Consider the following 23,158-nt stretch of genomic DNA (forward strand, 5'->3'; position numbering starts at 1 on the left):
CCCAGGAGAGAATTTCTCTTAGGACTCATCCCAGATCTATTTCTTCATTGATTCCATGAACTCCAACAGGGAACAAGAAGCACAGAAAGAGTAAGACATGAGCTATCATTTGGGTTGCTACTAAGTTTCAGTGCCAGTCTAGTCTAGGAGGAGATGTAGGAAAACATCCCATTAAACAAAGGTTTGTTTCTTTAGTTTTACTTTCATGATTTTTTTGGTGGGGAGGGGAGATGTACTTGAATTCATAGATGGCATGGCATTTATAAGGATAACTATTAAAAATGATGGAGAATGTCTCCTATTTGAATTTTTACATTTTTATCTTCATCCCTTGATAGGCGCTCAAGAGTCTTGCACTTGCTAGCAAGCACTTTCACCACTTGAACAACAACCCTTTTGGCTGTAGTTGTTCTTGAAGAGCACCTTGCATTTTTTCCAGATGACTGCACACTGAGAACCACTTGTCAACGTTTTCAGCAAATGCAGTCCACCATTCATTCTATGAGTAGAAATGGGGTTTTGTAACTTTTATGCCCGTGTTAGCTTTGAACCAAAATCCTTTAACTCTTTCTTGAATGTTTTGGATTATAGACACCTGACACCAGGCTCTACCTGTCCACACCCCATTTTTTTATATCATTTGGCCTACATTCCTAAACTGTGTTTCAATATTTCTACTGAAACCAGAAACTTGGTCATGTGAAAAATCAATTTAAAGAAAACATGCATATTTACAGACAAGAGGCCCTGCCACAAATAACTGTGTCCATTTCTTTGCCTTCTAATGTTGACCAGCCACTGTTTCTGTCAAGTAAATCCTTGAAACTTAATATTGTATCTAAACCAATTTTATTATAGCATGCTTCCAAAGGTGCAAGCTACCTTAAAATGTCAAAATTAGTGCAACCATTACATTGATAACAATAAAAGTTATAAAACTACTATTCTAATATATAATTTATGTTTTTAAAATATATAAATTATGTTTTTTAATATATAATTTGTTATAAACATTTTCGTATAATTACATCATTTGAATAAATGTGTACAGTTTTCTATATAGGTAAAAATTTCAATATTATATAATTTATTGATTATTGTTGATGCTCGCTTGCCATTTTCTTGTAAATTACTGAATGTAATGCAGTTAAGTTGCTTAAGTTTGTTTTATTACTTAGTTTCCCATTACTTTACTACATTGTATAATTAGAATCAAAGTACCTCCATTGTATATTACTTAAAAATACATGCTAGTCACAATTATAATATAAGGCTAAATAAATATAATTGAAATTTGCGTAACTACTGATTGCTTCCTTTCATTTTTTACCTTGATACTGTCTTTGAGCTGTACCATGTACCTTCTTCTTGCCATTCGCATGTTATCTTTTATATGTAATTACTTTTCTTCAGAAGGAAGCAAAATCTCTGCCAAGATTTTAGAAACCTCCTTGAGCATTGCCATGTCCAAATAAAGGAAAATAGAGAGTAATGTCAACAATAAGAATTATGACTCAATTTATACTTATGAATTTATAATGTAATTTATTCACCATATTAAAGGTGGACAAATAGGAAGAAAAGAAGGAAAATTATCAGGAAGGAAAAAAATGAAAGCAGTAAGGAAGAAATCTGAAACTACATTTCCTTTAATTTAAGTAATACCAAAAAAGCCCATGTAGAATAATTATACCAAAAAGAATTTTTAGTAGATTAATTATACCAGAAAGAATTAATATCATCAGAGGGAGGACAATAATCAAAAAAGAACAATGAAAGATAACTGTACAAAATAGTGGATCTTGGCTGAGGACCTCAGGACTCTTCTTATTTAAAAAAACATGTTATAATGCCATATGCCATTTTCTACACTAAATGGAAAAATTCTATCACCTTTAAAAAATGTGAAGTACATTATGCTATACAGGTAATATTAATGATAATATAATATGCTGTGTCAATAATATTTATTATACCGTGTTTATAAATTGTGTACCCTGAGGTAGATTACTGCATCGATGTGAAATACCTTCACTAAGCAAGGAAACTTAATGGCAATTAATGACAAATGTTGGAAAAAAAATCATTTCTACTGATTCCATATACATTTCTAAAATCTTGATTTCTCCCCAAAGGTTGTTTGGGGGAGAAACAGGTTTCACAGGGCTGATCTCCATCCCTTGCAGGTAAGAATAACTGAAAAGGAGGGACCATCAGATTGAACTCATCAGAAAATTTTTTTTAAATATTAACACATTCTTGATATTTAGTGGCAAGTTTTATAAAATACTGACACTAATATAATAATCTTTTCATCGACAGGTTTCATTGTGTGTTTTTCCTTTGTACTAAACCCAGCAGTCTGGTCACTCATTCATGTCATTTTTCCATTCCACCAGCTTTGCCTATACATCACTATGGACAATTTGTCCAGTAGGAATTATTCAGAGGTCACTGAGTTCATTCTGCTGGGATTTAGAACTGCTCCCAAGCTCCAGATCCTCTTATTCTTCGTGTTCTTGGTCATCTACATGGCCATTGTGGTGGGCAATGTCAGCATGGTGCTTGTCATTTCCATGGACTCCAAGCTGCAAACACCCATGTACTTCTTCCTGAAAAACTTGTCCTGTCTAGATCTCTGCTATTCCACAGTCATTGCTCCCAAAATGTTAGTCAACTTCTTGAGTAGTGAAAAGAAAATTGCATACAATGAGTGTTTGGCTCAGTTTTTCTTCTTTGCTTTATTTGCCACCACTGAAGCCTTTCTTCTGTCTGTAATGGCATTTGATCGCTTCTCAGCTATATGCTCTCCTCTCCTTTATCATGTCAACATGTCCCACAAAGTCTGTGTTCAGCTGGTAACTGGATCCTATATCTGTGGAACCATCAATTCTGTAATACACACAAGTTTCACTCTCACTTTGCGTTTCTGTGGGGAACCCAGACTAGACCACTTCTTCTGTGATGTTCCAGCCCTGATTGGGATCTCATGTTCTGACACCTTTGTGAATGAGATTGAGCTGTTCATTCTTGCTTCTCTTATCATCATCTCCACCACCACAGTGATCGTGGTGTCTTATGGGTACATCCTCTCCACTGTCCTGAAAATCCCCTCTGCCCATGGCAGGAGAAAGACTTTCTCCACCTGTGGCTCCCATATAGCTGTGGTGAGCATGTTCTATGGAACTATCTTCTTCATGTATGCCCAGCCTGGAGCCCTGTCTGCTCCAGAGCAAAGTAAGATTGTAGCTGTGTTCTACACACTTATAACACCAATGCTGAACCCTCTGACATACAGTCTGAGAAACAGAGATGTGAAAGATGCAGTGAAAAGAATTGTATGTAGGAAAGAGTTCTCTCAGTGATATTCACAAAGCCATTGTTTTGTGCATAAAGTTTATTTTGTATGAGTTGTGTGAAAGTATAACCTATCAAAGATTTTTTGTTTGCAATATAATTTTTTTATGAAATAATACTTCTAATAATATGGAGCCACACATCATTATTTTGCCTTCCTAACATATATATGTATATATATCTTCAATTTTATATAGTAACTATAATTACTTGTATTGTTAATTTCAGTAGGAATCAATGAAAGCATTCTTTTATAGGGGGTGTGCAGGAGAGACCCACTCCTGGGGCTTGGCCTCAGGGTCTGGGCACTTTCCCTGAGCTTTTCTGCTGAAAGCAAAACCTTCAGCTCTGCTAGAGCCACAGCTCTATTTTTGGCTTTTTAGTGGTTAATTGGTGATAAGAGTCTCATGGACTATCTGCCCTGCATGGCTTCACATTGAGCTGTGATCCTCAGATCTCAGCCACCTGAATAACTAGGATTATAGGCATGATCTACTGTTGACCATTTGGTAATTTATTTCTTAATGGATAAGACTTGTTGTTATTATACAGTTACTATATTAAAGGCATCTCTCCATGTATAAACTTTATACTTCTTACAAGTTGAAATACACTGTGTGTGTGTGGAAAAATGTAAGGACAATCGTGATTTACTACACTTCTGAATTAAAGGCACAGGATTCCAAAGTTTCCAGAGTCTCTTATCCTTGGAGGAAGCTCCTGTGTTTATGGCAGACCTATATTTACTGTATGATACAAGAGGAATATTCACATTATAAATTGTGACAATAACAGTCTAAGACATACTTCTGCATGAACCTCAAATGTTACATTATATTGTAAAAAAGAAAAACAAACCCAGATATATAAGGACCACAAAATAGATTCCATAGGCTTTTTTATTGCTATTTAGGGGGCGGGGGTGGGATTGGATAACAACAGCTGAATTAATTTGGTAGAAACTAACTCCAGCCTGCTTCCAAATTTTTTGTTTTATTTGCAATATTCAGTTATTTCCATATACTCATATTCTAGTACCTGTGCAATAGTCAGAAAACATAACTGTGCAACTTTGAAATGTTTATTTATTTATTTTGGTCATGGGGCCTGAACTCTGGGCAAGGCACTGTCCCTTAGCTCTTCAGCTCAAGGCTAGCATTCTACCACTTGAGCCATATCGCTACTTCTGTTTTTTTCTGCTTCTGTGGTGCTGAGGAATCGAACCCAGGGCCTCGGACATTCAAGGCAAAGCACTCTACCACTGAGCCACCTTCCCTGCCCAAAATGTTTTTTTTTTTTTGAGTCGATGTTATTACATAGAGTGAGATCTGTAATATAACAAATTTGAAAGTACTGCCATAGTTATTGTGTCTTCACTTAAATTTAATTAACATCAAAGGTTTATTTTTCTTTACAACTGAAGCTTGAATTGAAGTTCATTTTCACTCTTAACCAATATCTTCAAACATAGAGATAGGGTACAGGACATTTATTTTATTTTTCTTGTGTTTGTGTACACACACACAAACCATATATATATACATATGTGTATATGTATATATGTATATATTTACATATGTGTTTATTTACATATGTATATATGCAAATTTGTGTGAATACTACAATAAGCATATTCTTGTTTACTGTAGCACTATTTCAAAAGCCAAGTTATATAATTAGTGTAGGTGCCAATCAACACATCAGTGGTCATTGGAAAAAATGAATGTGGTATACCTATACAATGAAGTACTATTACCAGCTTTAAAGAAAAATGATACTATATCATTTTTAGGGCATTGGATGGAACTAGATATAATGCAAAATAATTCAGACTCAGAGGAGCAAATGCCACATGATATTTTTAAGAATAGGAATTCTGAATATAAATATATGGTTGAACAAGAATGTGGGTTAGTGGGGTGACAACAGTGGGAGGGAAGAGGGAAAAAAGAATGGAAGAAGATAATTGAAGTCCTTTAGATGTGCGTATAAAATCTGAGTACATTTTTTTAAGAAAAATGAGAAAAGACACACATAATAATATGTTAGAGTTGGGTGATTTTAATCAAAATTCATTAGTTGCATTTATTAAAATATTACAATAGAAGCTCTCACTTTGTGCAATTAATATATACTATTAAAAATTTAAAGATAGATAGAATGTAGGTATCTCTCTGATATGTGCATCTCATTGCTCTTGGTTTTATTCCTCGTGGTATGGTAACTGGATCTAATAGTGTGTTTGGCAACTGTTTAGAGGAAATAGGATACTATTTTCCTTGATTACTGTATTAATTTGCATTCTGGCCAATTGATATGTTTGCCACAGCTTAGGGGAAAATGTCATATGTTTAATTTCACAATGTCAGTAAAGTTTGGAGCAGAGTGAGTTATTACATTTTCTAACTTCAATGATCTTAGAAAAAAATGTATAAGATTTCTTTTCCAACAAGGATACTTTATTCTAAAGTCAATAAATGTGATGACTGATGGGAAAATGGAGGAGAACAGAAAAGGAATAGATCGGACTCGACCATCAACAGGAGAGGACTGTTTATTGAGGAACAGGGAGGGACACAGACCTTACCGCGGGTTTGGAGGTCTTGCCAGAGAGGTGGGACAGAAGCTGGGTTTCTATTTGAGCTGGGAGCAAGGAGGCCGAGGCTAATGAAAAAGCCACTAGGTCAAGGGAGGTGGAGGCTTTTCAGTTGGACCAACAATGGGATATTTACAGCTGGGCTTAGGAGGATTGCCCTGCCAGCACATCAAACAGTTCTGTATGGACCTGTGACAATAGAGTGCGGTCAATCCTTCAATGGCCTATTTTTCATGACCCCTTTTCTTGGATTTAAACTTAAGGTCCCTCACCCTTGCTTAACAAGAACTCTACCAAGCTTTCAGCCTAGCTTGTTGCCTAGTCTGGCTTTGAATGGAAACCTTCTAAATCTCAACCACCGAAGCAGCTAAAATTACTGATAGCAAACCAGTGCTCTGCAGGTCATCCAGTCTTCTTCATATTCTAGTTCTCACTTTCTATGAGCTATTTCACATTCTGCTTGGTATGATATTATTCCAAAACATACTATCTTGCTTCTTTCCTCTTTGCAAATTAAAAACCTAAATAATTCATTACGTTTTAATACAAAAAACCATATCCCTCCCCTTATGAAAGTGTGATTTATGGAGCCATTTCCTTAATATTTTGTCTACATACATTTAGAACCACAGAAGAGAGGATTAATTAGAAATTACTAAACACTATTCAGAAAAAAAAATCAAAAGAAAAAGGAAATCTGTTATATTTGTGTTCCACCCATGATATGAGATATTAAATACTGATTTTTAATTTTTATGTAACTTGATATTGAAGTGAGGAGGCTGAGTTAAGTCATTTCTTGCAGCCATCCTGGTGCCTCTTTCTGGGTGGAAGGAATTCTCCGCCCAGTGCTATTCATTGAATGTAGATGCCTAGCTCAAGGTGAACTAGGAGGGTTTCCTGAGGCCATAGCCTTAGGAAAGCTTTGCTATAGAGAAGGCTCTGGTTCTGCATTGATGAACTCCCTAACTGGCTCGAATCACCAGCCTCTGATTAGCCTCTAAGTATACCCTATATGGAAGGATGAGGCCTATCTTCCCTAGATGGAAAAGTTCTGCTGGTACCTGAGTATGTCAATTTAAGGTCTGGCATCTTGTCTTCATGGGAAGTGGGAGGAAGTTAGCGGGGAGAGGGGTGGGAATGTGATACCCTGACCTCAGGTGATGGGCATACCTAGATCTCTGGAGGTAGGGGCTGGCACTTGGCTGATGGCTTCCTGGACCTGTCAGTCCAGTGCCTGGGAATGAAGCCAGACAGACTAGGGAAAAATGAGGTACTGTCAGCTAACAGCAGATACAGGAAATATTCCTTCCTGTATTTAAGATTAAGGGAACAAAAGTCATTTTAGGGGAAATGAAGCAGTATAACTTAAGGAAACAAGCCTGGTGAAGGCAACTCAGAAATGGTGTTCAGAACCTTAGAAATGCTATCTATGGTCCAAAAAGAGACAACTGAATGCATTCTTTCCTGAGGGATGCATTTATCACCCAAGAATTCACAACTGCCTGACAGATGCCCCAAAATACAGATAGCAGGGCATCTCTTTGTTTCAAAGATAAGCATCTGTTTTATGGTAGGATGCATTCTTACCTATAAACTCAGAGAATAACACAGGTGTGGTTAGAGCAAAGACAAAACACCCAGCTTTGCATTTTGAAGCCAGACTCCCTGCCTTTACCCTATAAATACTCAACAGCCCAAGGAGACCTTTGGGGTCTCCTTGTTTATATGTCCGTCCCTCTGTCTTTCTCTTCATGTGTTTATGTCTGGGTCCCTATGAAAGCACCCACAATCTGCTAGAGGGTGCCCCTGCCCTTCTGTTTGTCTGCTTTTTTGTCTGTCTGTTTCCTTGCTTACTTAATAAAGCTCTGCCAAGTTTTCTTACCATTGTGACTTGTCCAGAAATTCTTACTCTGCAATCAAAGTCAAGAACCCTAAGTGAAGAGTTCCTATATTTAAAGGGGAGCTTCAGTAAACCTGACCTCTGTCCGGTGACAGGACTAGGAATTTCCTGTGCCCCTGCCCTCACCCTATTTAGGCCTAGAGCTAGAGCATAGGCACCATTACACCATGCCACATGTCTCCCTGTTCAGCCTGGTGTCCTGTCTCCTGGTTCTTCCCCGGTCACCATAGCGTTTGTTGGTATTGTTTTTGTTCTTTCTTTCCTATCTGGCCTGTTTCCTAACCGTGTTAAGTGGATTAATGGGCTGCAAGTCTTTGTTACTTACAGTGGGCTGCCTGCAGACTGCTAACTGTGTAATAAAGACTCCAAGATTCAATCCTTGAAAATGTGGCTTCTCTGATCATTTACATCACAACAATATAGCTATCATTACTAAAGTCAAGCTTCCTCCTCTCCAACAGAAATGTAACTCATTTAAAATAGAGAATTAATGTCATTGCTATTATCTTTTTTTTTCTTCTTGCAAGTTCTGGAGCTTAAACTCAGGGTCTGGGCACTGCCCCTGAGCCTCTTTGTGCTCAAGGCTAGCATTCTAACACTAAAGCCACAGAGCCACTTCTGGCTTTTTCTGAGTAGTTTATTGAAGATTTGAGTTGCGTGGACTTTTCTGCCCAGGCTGGCTTTACCCCGTGATCCTCAGATCTCAGCCTCCTAATTAGCTATTATTATCCAGAAGCCTCCTCTCTCATAGCTTAGCATGTTCTTTCCCTAGGCAATACTAAGCCCAAGTAGTAAAGGCAGTAAATGATTAGCCCTTACCTACCCCCTTTCCCTGAGGGAGCTCTCCTTTGGGGTAGCTATAACCATATAAGGCAGTAAGATCCCCTAAATCTCATAGGTCATATGGGTCACCTGAGAGGTCACTCCTTTGGGGCATCTATACCCATATAAGGCAGCAAGATTCCCCAAATCTTGGAGTTTATAAAGGTCACCTGAGACAAGAGCCAGCACTTCTCACTCCTCTCTTGTGAGAAGGGGTCTTGCCGGTCCCTTTACCAGCAATAAACCTTTTTTGTTCTTTGTACCTGGATGTCTGTATGGTTTTCTGGCAAAGTCTAATTTACTCTAACAGCTAGGATTACAAGTATGAGCCACTGGCACTCTCTGGGCTATTACCTTCTTATCTACTTTTCTTTGAAAAACATGTCGTGTCATTTGTGTTGGTTTGCCATCTGTCACTCAGCCTTAAAGATTAACAAATATTTATAGCTTGTCTTTTATAAGTAGTATATATATTTTTTTATTTTTATTTTTTTTTTTTGTCGGTCGTGGGGCTTGAACTCTGGGCCTGGGCGTTGTCCCTTAGCTCTTCAGCTCAAGGCGAGCGCTCTACCACTTGAGCTACAGCGCCACTTCCTATAAGTAGTATATTTTTGCCTAGCAGAATCATTTAGTTATCTTATGGTAAGCATATGATGCATTTTTTTTTCAGAAAACATTATTCTGTTACTTAACAGATAAGAAATAGGACTTTACCATAATTTTATAGAAAACAATATATTCTTTATAGGCTCATACATACAATAATTATTTTATTCCTTGAGTTAAATCTCCCTTTATAGAATCATATTCTTTAATCTTGAAACATACCATTCTATAGTATTACATTTCCTTCTGTCTTCACAATACCAAGTCCCTCCCAAACTAAGTCTTTCTACAGGATTCCCTCACTCCTTTCCTCCTCATACATGTTTGTGTGATATCCATGGATTTGTTGTTTAATTTTTCTCTCTGCTTTGATCATTACAGTGAGGAATTAGGTTTCACCCAAATCACAATGTATATTTTAATTTGCTGCATATTTCATTTTGCTTAATGTTATCTATCCAAATGTCCTCAGAAAAGTTTGTTGATGGTGAAGATTAAAGAAATATATTTCATATTGTTTATTTCATTTTGCTCAAGGCTATTTACACAAACGTTCTCAGGAAAGTTTCCTTGATCATGAAAATGTATCCACCTTCAGAAACTTACTTGAATTTTTATTTTCCAATAATTTCTATTTAATTCTTGTTTTATATGCTCATAATGTGACACTTTTAAATTTGCATCAACTTACTTAAAATTTTTTTCTTATTCTTATTTTTAATTTAAATTTTATTGTACTGAGGGCGTTACAGTTACATAAGCAAGGTAATGAACACGTTTTCTTTTCAACAGTGTTACCTTAACCATCATTTTTCCCACTTCCCTCTCACTCCCCACCCTTCCAAGTTGTAATGTTCATTTCCAACATAGTGTCTAGTGAGTATCACTGTTTTTATGTTCATTTCCAACATAGTGTCTAGTATCACTGTTGTAATGTTCATTTCCAACATAGTGTCTAGTGAGTATCACTGTTGAATTGTTTCACCTTTTGTCTCACCATTTCTGTGATTTCCCTTTTCTTTACCAAATCAGATAAACCTGTATACAAGACCAAGTACACAGAAACCAAAAACAGTGATAACAGGGAATAAACCAAAGAGATTTAAAAAAAAAAAAAGAAGAAGAAGAAGAAATGTTTCCAAGCAGCACAATGAAAAGAATATCTTGTTTCCATTTCTTGGAGTTCATTTCGATAAGCATCATTTTATATGGTTATATGCATAAGGTTTCAATCCAACCTGTCAGTTTGTGAGTGCAATGCATGTTACTCAATGGCACCCTTCCATCTTTCCTCCTCATCTCTCCCAAATTTTCTCATCCCCTTAAGTTTCTTGGTTTCACTCTCACATATGTACATTGTGAGCCTATTGGCTCCTTCCCCCTATGCCTCTGCCTTCCCTCTCCTTGGCCTCATGCTAAACACAACATGGCTTTTATACCTCTCTCCTCCATTAGACGGTGGGCTTTTGAAGTACAGCCACAGCCACAGAGCAATTGCTCAACAATAATGTGTACAAATCAATTTGGCCCATGAATTATAAACCGGAGGAAAGTGTGGAAGAACCCGTCATTGAAAATGCTTCCCTGGTGTTCAGAACATCTCCCACTTTCAGGAATTTCAGTATTAATGAAATTCAGGAATATAAAGGAAAAAAAAAAAGAATTTCTTGCTTAAATAGGGATAGAGGGTGACCCATTGTAACAACGAGATGCAAAAGACACTATGTTGAAAAATGAACTTTAGTATATGTCTGAGACAAGAAGAAAAGGTTGGCTAAGATGATGTTAAGCGAAATGAACCCCAATATAAGGACACAAGTGTTTTTTTTCTTTCTTGCTATTGTTTCTAATGTATTTATAAGGTACTATGTGATTTTTTTTTTGTTGCTTTGTATGTCCCTCCTCCACGGCATAACCCCTGTTTTCACTGTATCTGGTGTTGGTATAATTTGGGGAGGGGAAGAGAAAAGACAAATTGTTTAAATAGAGATACAGGTTGACCCATAGCAACAATGAGATGTACAAGACTCTATGTTGAAAAACGAACTTTACAATTTAGGCGCGGGGGGGGGGGGAGATTGTAGCTGAGGAGGTGGGAGGGAAGGGATGGTAGGGGAAAAACAAAGGAGGAGGCAACAATGCTTGATAAGAAATATACTCATTACCTTGCTCATGTAACTCTAACCCCTCTGTACAATATATTCACAATTAAAAATAAGTATAAAAAAGAAAAATGAACTTTACAATTTAGGTGAGGGGAAGGAGGGGGAGGATGTAGTTGTAGAGGTGGGAGGGAAGGGATGGTAGGAGAAAAACAAAGGAGAAGGTAATAATGCTTGATAGGAAATGTACTCATTACCTTGCTCATGTAACTGTAACCCCTCTGAACAGTATTTTTACAATGAAAAACAAAAACTTTGGAATTCATTTTCATAAAGATTTTTTAAAAAAGAATTTCTTGTCTAACAGTGTCTGTTTTAGATTTTCTGCATAGAATGTCAGTCCTGTTATTCTCTAGAGAGCTCTTTTACCATTTTAATGTCACCAAGATTGGCACATTTACAAATTAGAAATTGGTCTCTTATTACTTTTCTTCCTTTTTCCCATCCTGACCTAAAATGCTACCTATGAGAAGGACACTGAATTCCTAGCCAGTGCCTTCCTGGTGGAAGGAATGCCCAACTCTTTGCTTTCCATCCCCAGGAGAGAATTTCTCTCAGGACTCATTCCAGGTCTATTTCTTCACTGATTCCATGAACTCCAACAGGAAATAAGTGTAAGAGTGTAAGTGTAAGACATGATCTATCATTTGGGTTGCTATCAAGTTTCAGTCTCAGTCTCGTCCAGGAGGAGATGTAATCTGCTGCAGAACACATCGCATTAAACAAAGGTTTGTTCCTTTCTGTTCACTTTAGGGGATTTTTTTTCTTTAGGGGAATGTGCTTAAATTCACAGATGATATGGCTTTCACAAGGATAAGCAATAAAAATCATGGAGAGGGCTGGGAAGGTGGCTCAGTGGTAGAGTGCTTGCCTTGCATGCACCACATAAGAAAAAAGAAAAAAGCCGGAAGTGGCGCTGTGGCTCAAGTGGTAGAGTGCTAGCCTTGAGCTGAAGAGCTGAGGGACAGCGCCCAGGTCCAGAGGTCAGGCCCCACAACCGGACCCCAAAAAAAAATCATGGAGAATGCCCCCTACTTGAATTTTTAGTTGTTTTTTGTCTTCATCTCTTGATAGGTGCTCAAGAGTCTTGCACTTGCTAGCAGGCACTTCACCACTTGAACACCAACATTTTGGGCTGTAGTTGTTTTTGAATAATGCCTTGCATTTCTCTCAGGATGATCTCACATTGAGAGCCACTTATCTAGCTAGGTCTTCAGAAAATCCAGTCCACCATTCACCCTACAGGTGGAAATGGAGTTTTCAAACTTTTATGCCCATGTGGGCCTTGTCTCATGATCCTTTAGCTTTTTCTTAACTACTTTGGATTATAGACCTGTGGCACCAGGCTGGACCACTGCACACCCCCATTCTTTTACAGAGCTTGCTACATTGCTAAACTGCATTTCAATATCTCTAAACTATGTTCAACATTTCAATTAAAACCAGAAACTTATTTGTGTTACACATAAATTTAAAGAAAGCATGCAGGTACATAGTAAAGAAGCCCTGCTACGGGTAAGTGTGTCCATCTTTTTACTTTCTAATGTTAACCAGCCATTATATCTAGCAACCATTTTCTTAAGATTAATACTGTATCTAAACCAATTTGATTATAGCATACTTCCAAAGGTACAAATTGCCTTGAAATGTCAAAATTCACACAATAATTATAATGATGATAACAACAGAATTTATAAAACTGCCAGAGCTGGTGGTTCACTCCAGTAATCCTAGCTACTCAGGAGGCTGAGATCTGAGGATTGTAGTTCAAAGCCAGCCCCAGCAGAAATGTCCATAAGACTCTTATTTCTAATTAACCACCAAAAAACTGGAAGTGGCACTGTGGCTCCATTGGTAGAGCACTAGCCTTGAGCTGAAGAGCTCAGAGACAGCACCCAAGCCCAGAGTTCAAGTCCCATAACCAACAACAAAAACAAAAAGAAGTTATAAAACTGCTATTCTAATACACAGTTTACATTTTTAAAATTATACACTTTGTTTGCATACATAATTTTGCTATAATTACACCATTTGAATAAACCTGTTGTCAGATATTTGTACAGTTTTCTACAAAGGTAAAATTTCAATATTATGTAATTGATTGGCTATTGTTGATGTTTTCTTGCTATTTTATTGTAAATTGATGAATGTAACCTAGTGAAATTGCTTAAGGCTTTTTATTACTTAGTTTCTATTTCCTTTCCTACATTGTAAAATTAGAATAAAAATATCTCCATTATATATTACTTAAAAATACATGCTAGTCACAATTATAATATGAGGCTAAATAAATATAATTGAAATTTGTGTAAGTACTGATTTCTTCCTTTAATTTTTTTACCTTGATACTGTTTTTGAGCTGTACCATGTACCTTCTTTTTGCCACATGCATGTTACCTTGTATTTGTAATTACTTTTCTTCCAAAGGGAGCAAAATCTCTGCCAAGATTTTAGAAACCTCCTTGAACATCTCCATGTCCAAATATAGGGAAAATGGGGAGCAATGTCAGCAGTAAGAATTAAGGGTCAATTTATATTTATGAATTTTAATGTAATTTATTCACCATATGAAAGGTGGACAAATAGGAAGAAAAGAAGGAAAAGTTCCAGGAATTTTTAAAATGAAAGCATAAAGGAAGAAATCTGAAACTACATTTCCTTGTATTTAGGTAATATAACAAAGGCCATGTAGAATAATTATAACAAAAAGAATTTTTAGTAGATTAATTATACCAGAAAGAATTAATATCATCATGAGGATAACAATAAAAAGAACAATGAAAGAAAAATGTACAAAATAGTGGATCTTGGCTGAGGAACTGAAGGCTCTACTTAAATAAAAAATATGTTATAATGCCATATGCCATTTTTCTGCATTAAATGGAAAAATTGTCTATACTTTACAAATAAAATACATTGATTTTCTTCTATCATTGTGAAGTACATTATGTTATACAGGTAATATTAATTATACTATAATATACTGTGTCAATTATATTTACTGTACTATATTTATAAATTATGTATTCTGAGGTACATTACTGTATCTATTTAAAATATATTCATCTAAGCAAGGAAACTTCATGGCATGGATAAATGTTGGAAAAATAATTTATTACTACTGATTCTATATACACTTCTAAAATCTTGATTTCTCTTAAAGTATCTTTTCAAGGCTTCATCTCCATTGCTTGCAGGTAAGAATAACTAAAAAGGAGCAACCATCACACTGAGCTCACTAGAAAGAAATTTTAAAATAGTAACACACTCTTGTTATTCAGTGGTGTTTTATAAAATACTAACACTATTTATAAAATACTGACACTAATATAATAATTCAGAATATTTTCATCGACATTGATCCAGTATATGGTTTTCCTTAATACTAGAACAACTAGTCTGGTAACTCCAATACGTCATTTTTCCATTCCACCAGCTTTGCCTACACATCACTATGGACAATTTATCCAGTAGGAATTACTCAGAGGTCAATGAGTTCATTCTGCTGGGATTTAGAACTGCTCCCAAGTTCCAGATCATCTTATTCTTCGTGTTCTTGGTCATCTACATGACCATTGTGGTGGGCAATGTCAGCATGGTGCTTGTCATTTCCATGGACTCCAAGCTACAAACACCCATGTACTTCTTCCTGAAAAACTTGTCCTGTCTAGATCTCTGCTATTCCACAGTCATTGCTCCCAAAATGTTAGTCAACTTCTTGAGTAGTGAAAAGAAAATTGCATACAATGAGTGTTTGGCTCAGTTTTTCTTCTTTGCTTTATTTGTCACCACTGAAGCCTTTCTTCTGTCTGTAATGGCATTTGATCGATTCTCAGCCATATGCTCTCCTCTCCTTTATCATGTCAACATGTCCCACAAAGTCTGTGTTCAGCTGGTAACTGGATCCTATATCTGTGGAACCATCAATTCTGCAATACATACAAGTTTTGCTCTCACCTTGCATTTCTGTGGGGAACACAGACTGGACCACTTCTTCTGTGATGTCTCTGCTCTGATCGAGATCTCATGTGCTGACACCTTTGTGAATGAGATGGTGTTGTTCATTCTCTCTGCTCTCATCATCATCTCCACCACCACGGTAATCGTGGTGTCTTATGGGTACATCCTCTCCACTGTCCTGAAGATTCCCTCCACTCATGGCAGAAGAAAGACCTTCTCCACTTGTGGTTCCCATATAGCCGTGGTAAGCATCTTCTATGGAACTATCTTCTTCATATATGCCCAGCCTGGGGCCCTGTCCTCTCCAGAACAAAGCAAGTTTGTATCTGTGTTCTATACACTTATAACATCAATGCTGAACCCTCTGATCTACAGTCTGAGAAACAGAGATGTGAAAGATGCAGTGAAAAGAATTGTATGTGGAAAAGAGTTCTCTCAGTGACCTTTCCAAAGCCATTTTTTTGGGAGGGGTCCGGTCGTGGGGCCTGAACTCTGGGCCTGGTCGCTGTCTCAGCTCTTCAGCTTAAGGCTAGCACTCTACCACTTGAGCCACAGCACCAGTTCCGGCTTTTTTCTTTTTGCTTATGTGGTGCTGGGGAATCGAACCCAGGGTCTCAGGCATGCAAGGCAAGCTCTCTACCACTGAGCCACCTTCCCAGCCCCCCAAAGCCATTATTTTGTTTACAAATTTTATTTTGTAATAGTTGTATTCTTGTTCTTATGGAATTATAGGCTATAAAAGATTTTATTGTAATAAATATAATTTTCTTTGTATGAAATAATTCTAATAATATGGATTCACACATTCTTATATTGGCTTCCAGCATAAATATATATTTGATATAATAACTATAATTACTTGTATTGTTAGTTTCACTAGAAATCAATGAAAGCATTCTTTTATAGGGGGTGTGCAGGAGGGACCCAGTCCTGGGGCTTGGCCTGGGCACTTTCCCTGAACTTTCTGCTAAAGGCAAAGCCTTCAGCTCTGCTAGAGCCACAGTTCTATTTCTAGCTTTTTAGTGGTTAATTGGATATAAGAGTCTCATGGGCTATCTGCCCTGCATGGCTTCAAATTGAGCTGTGATCCTCAGATCTCAGCCACTTCAGTAGCTAAGATTTTAGGCAGGATCCACTGTTGACCATCTAATAAGGTATTGCTTAACAGATATTACTTGTTATTATATTAAAGACATCTCTCCATATGTAATCTTTATCCTTCTTACAAGTTGAAATGCACTGTGTTTGTGGAAAAGTGGAAGGACAATGGTGATTTAGCACACTTCTGAATTAAAGGCACAGGATTCCAATGTTTCCAGGGCCTCTTATCCTTGGAGGAAGCTCATGTGTTCACGGCAGACCCAAAGTATATGGTACAAGAGGCGATTTCATGTTAAAAAATTTTGACAATAACATTCTACAGGATCTGCATGATCCTCAAATATTGCATTATATGGTAAAATATAAAGCATACATAATGACCACAAAATATTTACCATAGCAGTTTTTATTGCTATTCTTAAGTGAGGAAATTGGATGTCAACAGCTGAATTAACTTGGTAGAAACTAACTCCAGCATTCTTCCAAATTTTTGGTATTATTTTCAATATTCAGTTATTTCTATTATCCATATTCTCATACCTGAATGACATTGCCCAATTAGTTAGGAAATGGAAAGTCTTGGAAAAAATTCTATTAATTGAAGTAAGCCAGGCCCAAAGAAACATAGGTCCCATGGTTTCCCTTATTTGCAATAACTAGTATATGTCTGAGACAAGCAGAAACGATCAGATAAGTTGATGTTAGGCGAAATGAACCCCAAGATAAGGACTCAAATGGTTTTTCTTTCTTGCTATTGCTTCTAACACTTTTATAAGATGATTTCTTTGTTGCTTTGTATGTCCCTCCCCCATGGTATAACCCCTGTTTTCACTGTATTTGATGTTGTTATAATTTGTGGAGGGGAAGGGAAAAACCAAATTGTTTAAGCAGGGATACAATGAGATGTACAAGACGTTTTGTCAAAAAACAAACTTTACAACTTTGGGAAGGGTGGGGGCTGGGAGGTGGGAGGGAATGTATGGGAGGGGAAACAAAGGAGGAGGCTGCAATACTTGATAAGAAATGTACTCATTATCTTGCTTATATAATTGCAACCCCTGTGTATGGTATTTTCATAATAAAAAACTTACTAATAATAAAAAGAAAACATAACTGCACAACCTTAAAATGTTTGTTTTTTGAATTCATGTAATGACATAGAGTAAGCTCTGAAACATAACAAATTTGAAAGTAAGAAAGTAAGTATGTTATTTTTGTGACTTCATTTAAATTTAATTAACATCAAAGTTTTATTTTTCTTTATGGTTAAAACTCAAAGTTCATTTTCAGTCCACCAATGTCTTCAAACATTAAGATAGGGTACAGGACATTTATCTTATTTTCCTTGTGTTTTATACAAACACATACACATATATGTTTTTATAAATGAATACTACAATAAACGTTTTTTGTTTACTGTAACACTATTTACAAAAGCCAAGTTATGTAATTAGTGTAGGTGCCAATCAACAGATCAGTGGTCAGTGGAAATAACAAATGATACATACCTACACAATGAAGTATTATTTTCAGGTTTAAAGAACAATGAAACTATATTATTTATGGGGCAATGGATGGAACTAGAGAAACTCCTATAATGCAAAATAATTCAGACTCAGACAGAGAAATGCCACATGATTTTTTTTAAAGATGTGATTTCTTAATGTAAGAGAGGCAGGAAGGGTTGAACAAGAATGCAGGTTAGCCAGGCGCTGGTGGCTCCCGCCTGTAATCCTAACTACTCAGGAGGCTAAGATCTGAGGATCACGGTTCAAAGCAGCAGAAAAATCCGTGAGACTCTTATCTCCAATAAACCACTTGGAAAGCGGAAGTGGCGCTGTGGCTCAAGCACTTGCCTTGAGCTGAAGGGCTCAGGAATAGTGCCCAGGCCCAGAGTTCAAGCCCCAAGACCAACCAAAAAAAAAAAAAAAAAATGTGGGTTAGTGGGGTCATAACAGTGGGAGGTAGAAGAAGAGAAGGGAAGAAAATGATTGAAGTCCTTTGTATTTTTGTATAAGACCAAGTAAAATATATAAGAAAATGAGAAAGGAAACAGATATTCATAATTTTAGAGTAGATAATTATAATGAAAATTTATTATTTGCATTTACAAAAATATCACAATGAAAGTTCACACTCTGCAGAACTAATACATGCTAATATAAATTTTAAAAATATATAGAAAGCAAGTATCTTTTTGTCCTGTGCATTTCATTTCTTTTGGTTTTATTCCTAGTAGTGAGATAACTGGAACAAACAGTGCATTTTTAACTGTTTAAAGAAACATGTTATAATTTTCCTTGATTACTATATTAATTTGCATTCTCCCCAACCAATATGTTTTGCTAGTATGTTTACTGGAAAAAGTCATGTGCTTAACTTCACATGCCAGTAAAGAGGGAAGTATTGAATTGTATAACTTCAATGATCATGGAAAATCATGAAAACATTTCTTTTCCAACAAGGATACTTTCTTCTAAAGTATAAATAAATAAATAAATAAATAAATGTGATGACCTATTTCCCATCGCCCTTTTTCTTGGATTTGAACTCAAGGTCTCTCACACATGCTTGGCTAAAACTCTACCACTTGAGCTTCGCCTCCAGCCCAGCTTTTTGCCTGGTCTGGCTTTAAACAGCAACCCTGTCATCTTAGCCTCCAATGCAGCAATAATTACTGATAGGGGCCTCCTGTTCTCTGCTCATTGTCCAGTCTTCATATTCTAGTTCACAGCTCCTATGAGCTATTTCATGTTCTGCTTGGTATGCTATTACTTTAAAATCTATTATCTTACTGCCTGCATCCTTGAAGATAATAGCCTAAACAAGATCAAAGTTTTAGTACAAAATCATATCCTCTCCTCATGAAAACTTGTGATTTATAGAGCCATTTTTGTAATAGTTTGCCTACATACATCTATAACCACAGAAGGCAGGATTAAAATATTGACCTCAACCATCAAACACTATTCAGAAAAATCAAAGGAAGAGGGACATCTGTTATATTTAAATATGAAGTAGTGTTTCACCAATCATATGCCACATTAAATGTTGATTTTTCTTTTTTATGAAATGTTATACCTGTAACTTTTTAAAATCAGGTTTCCCTTCCCAACACAAATGCCACACCTTTAAAATAGAGAATTGATGTCATCATTATTATCTATTGTTTACATCAACTTTTCTTTGTAAAGTATGTGTCATTTGTATTCATTTGCCAGTGTTCTCTCAACCTTTAAGATTAACACATACCTGTAGCTTGTTGTTTATAAGGAGTAGTGTAACTTTGCCTTACAAAACTACCTATCATTTAGTTTTTATGGTTAGAGAATGATGCATATTTTCCAGAAACATTATCATATCATTTAACAAAAGACAAATATGACTTCAACAATATCTTATACACAATAACATATATTTTATAGGCTCATATATACAGCAATGATCATTTTATTCATTAAGAGTTAAATCACCCTTTATAGAATTATGTTCCTTAATCTTAAAATTCACCTGTTTGGAGGGTTATATTTATTTCTGTCTTCACAATGTCAAGTCCCTCCCAACTTAGTAAAGACTTTATCTTTCTACACCGAGTCTTTCTACAGGATTCCCCGCTCCTTCCTTCATCATACATGCTGTGTGATGTTCATGGATTTCCTGTTTAATATTTTCTCTCCCTGCTTTGTCTATTACAATGAGGTATTAGGTTTCACCTAAATCACAATGCAGTTATAGTAGTTCTTTTCCTTTCGTAGAAAATTGTATATTTCGTTGTGCTAAGTGCTATTTTTACAAATGTTGTCAGGAAAGTCTCCTTGATAGAGAACCACTCACTTTCAGAATCTCACTCCTTTTTTCATTATCTGATTATACCTATCTACATATTGATTGAAATGTGCATTATGCCATTTCTTAATCTGTATTAGATCCTTTTAAAAATCTTTCTGTAAGTAGTTGTGTAGAGGGGTTTTAATTCAGTGTAACAGTTTGTCAGTATAAGGCATGTTACTCAGTGGCACCCTTCCATCTTCCTCCCCAATCCCTCCCAAATTTTCTCATCCCCTTAAGTTTTCTGGTTTCATTCTTACAAATGTACATTGACTATGATGACTGTATCAGCCCACCTGTTCCTTCTCTCAATTCCTCTACCTTCCCTCCCATTGGCCTTGCCCTCAATACAACATGACTTTCACATCTGTGTTGTACCATTTCTCTCCTCCATTGGATTGTGGGCTTTTGAAATACAGCCATAGACATGCTGCAACTGCTCAACATAATGCGTATAAATCAATTCCGTGAATAAATTATAATCTGGAGGACAGTATGAGAGAGTCCATCATGGAAAATGCTTCCCCAGTGTTCAGAATATCTCCCACTACGAGGAATTTCAGGATTAATGAAACCTCAAGAATATTAAGGGGAAGAAAAAACAGTTTCTCACTAAACAGTGTCTATTTTCTGCATAGAACTTTAATCCTGTTACCCTCTTGAGAGCTCTTTTACCTTTTTAATGCTTCCTACCAATCTGGCACACTCAGAAATTACAAGTTGATCTATGATTATTTTTCTTTCTTCCCCCACTATTCCATAAAATACATTACCAAGGAAAGGGACATTGAATTCCCAGCCAATGCCTTCCCTGGTGGAAGCAATGCCCACCTCTATGGTTTCCATTCCCAGGAGAGAATTTCCCTAAGGACTCATCCCAGGTCTATTTCTTCATTGGTTCCATGAACTCCAACAGGAAATGAGAAGCACAGTATGAGTAAGACATGATCTATCATTTGGATTGCTACTAAATTTCATTCTAGTCGGGAAGGAGATGTAATCTGCTGCAGGGAAACATCCCATTAAAAGAAAAGAAAAAGGTTTGTTCCTTTTGCCTCCAGTATTTCTTTAATTTTGGGGAATGTGCTTGAATTCACAGATGGTATCGCATTTACTAGGTAAGTAATAAAAATGATGGAGAATGCTTCCTATCGGCATTTTTAGATGTTAGAGTTTTGTCTTCATCCCTTGCAGGGCGCTCAAGAGTCTAGCACTTGCCAGCAGGCACTTTCACCACTTGAACAACAACCCTTTTGGCTGTAGTTGTTTTTGGAGAGCACCTTGCATTTTTCTCAGAATGACCTCACATTGAGAGCCAGTTATCTACATCTTCAACAAACACAGTCCACCATTCATCCTACAGGAAGAAATGGGGTTTTCTAACTTTTATGTCCATGTTAGCTTTGAACCAAAATCCTTCAGCTCTTTCCTGAATACTTTGGATTATAGACACCTGACATTAGGCTCAACCTGTCCACACCCCAGTCTTCTATATAGCCTGGGCTACAATCCTAAACTGTGTTCCAGTACTTCTCTTGAAACCAGAAACGTGGTCATGTGAAACATAAATTAAAGAAACCATGCATTTTTATAGTCAAGAGGAACTGCTACAGATAATTGTGTCCTGCTCTTTGCCATCTAATGTTGAACAGCAGTTATTTTGGCCAACCATTTTTCTTGAGAATTAACAATTGTACCTAAACCAATTTGATTATAGCATACTTCCAAATGCACAAACTACCTAACAATGCCAAAATTAGTTCAGCTATTACAATAATAACAATAAGTTATAAAAGTGCTATTCTAAAATGGAATTTATATTTTTAAATATATATATAATTTTAGTGAATAAATAATTTTGGTATAATTACACCATTTGGATAAACCTGTTACTATAAATTTGTACAGTTTTTCTATGCTGGTAAAATAATATTTGAATATTATGTAATTGATTGATTATTGTGCATGTTTCCTTGCCATTTTATTGTAAATTACTGAATTTAACCCAGGTAAGTTGCTTAGGTCCATTTTACTATTAATTTCCATTTAGTTTCCTACATTGTAAAATTAGAATTAAAATATCTCCATTGGTTTTAACTTAAAAATACATTTTAGTTATAATAATAACACAAGACTAAATAAATATAATTGAAATTTGTGTAAATGAACCTGGAACTAGGAAAAATGAGGTATTGTCAGCTAACAGCAAATACAGGAGATATTCCTTCATGTACTTCCCTTAAGATTAAGGGAACAGGGCTGGGAAGGTGGCTCAGTGGTAGAGCACTTGCCTTGCATGCATGAGGTCCTGAGTTTGATTCCTCAGCACCACATAAGCAAAAGGAAAAAAACCGGGAAGTGGCACTGTGGCTCAAGTGGTAGAGCGCTAGCCTTGAGCTGAAGAGCTGAGGGACAGCGCCCAGGCCCAGAGTTCAGGCTCCATGACTGGCTCCTCCCCCCCCCCCAAAAAAAAGATTAAGGGAACAAAAGTCATTTTGGGAGAAATGAAGCAGGATAACTTAGGGAAACTGAGGCCTGGTATAGGCAACTCAGAAATATGGTATCTAAAAATTTAGAAATGCTATCTTTACTTCAAAGAGAGGCAACTGAATGCATTCTTTTCTAAGTGGTGCATTTCTCACCCAAGAATTCACAATTGCCAGACAGGATGCCCCGAAATGCATATTCCAAGGCAGGGTGTCTCCTTGTTTCCAGTACAAGGATCTGTTTTATGGCAGGATGCATTCTTACCTTGAAACTCAGAGAATAACACCAGGTGTAGTTAAAGCCAAGACAAAGCACCTAGCTCTGCATAACTTAAAG

General features: G+C 36.5%; 2 protein-coding genes across 2 annotated transcripts; both read left to right on the plus strand.

The window, feature by feature from the left end:
* Window positions 1-2,417: 2,417 nt before the first annotated feature.
* LOC138838217 (olfactory receptor 9S13-like) lies at window positions 2,418-3,365 on the plus strand. Its single transcript, XM_070037482.1, has one exon. It carries the CDS (start codon window positions 2,418-2,420, stop codon window positions 3,363-3,365), a length of 948 nt encoding a protein of 315 aa, XP_069893583.1.
* An 11,535-nt stretch (window positions 3,366-14,900) lies between these two features.
* On the plus strand, window positions 14,901-15,848 carry LOC138838221 (olfactory receptor 9S13-like). The gene has a single exon (XM_070037496.1). The coding sequence runs from the start codon at window positions 14,901-14,903 to the stop codon at window positions 15,846-15,848; it is 948 nt and encodes a 315-aa protein (XP_069893597.1).
* The last annotated feature ends 7,310 nt before the right edge of the window (window positions 15,849-23,158 follow it).

This window comes from Dipodomys merriami, unplaced genomic scaffold (genome assembly GCF_024711535.1).
Source record: "Dipodomys merriami isolate MVZ:Mamm:240054 unplaced genomic scaffold, mDipMer1.0.p SCAF_10, whole genome shotgun sequence".
NCBI lineage: Eukaryota > Metazoa > Chordata > Mammalia > Rodentia > Heteromyidae > Dipodomys > Dipodomys merriami.

Excerpts from the sequence above, each read along its gene's own strand:
- LOC138838217 (XM_070037482.1), top strand. The coding sequence starts at position 2,418 with ATGGACAATTTGTCCAGTAGGAATTATTCAGAGGTCACTGAGTTCATT.
- LOC138838221 (XM_070037496.1), top strand. The coding sequence starts at position 14,901 with ATGGACAATTTATCCAGTAGGAATTACTCAGAGGTCAATGAGTTCATT.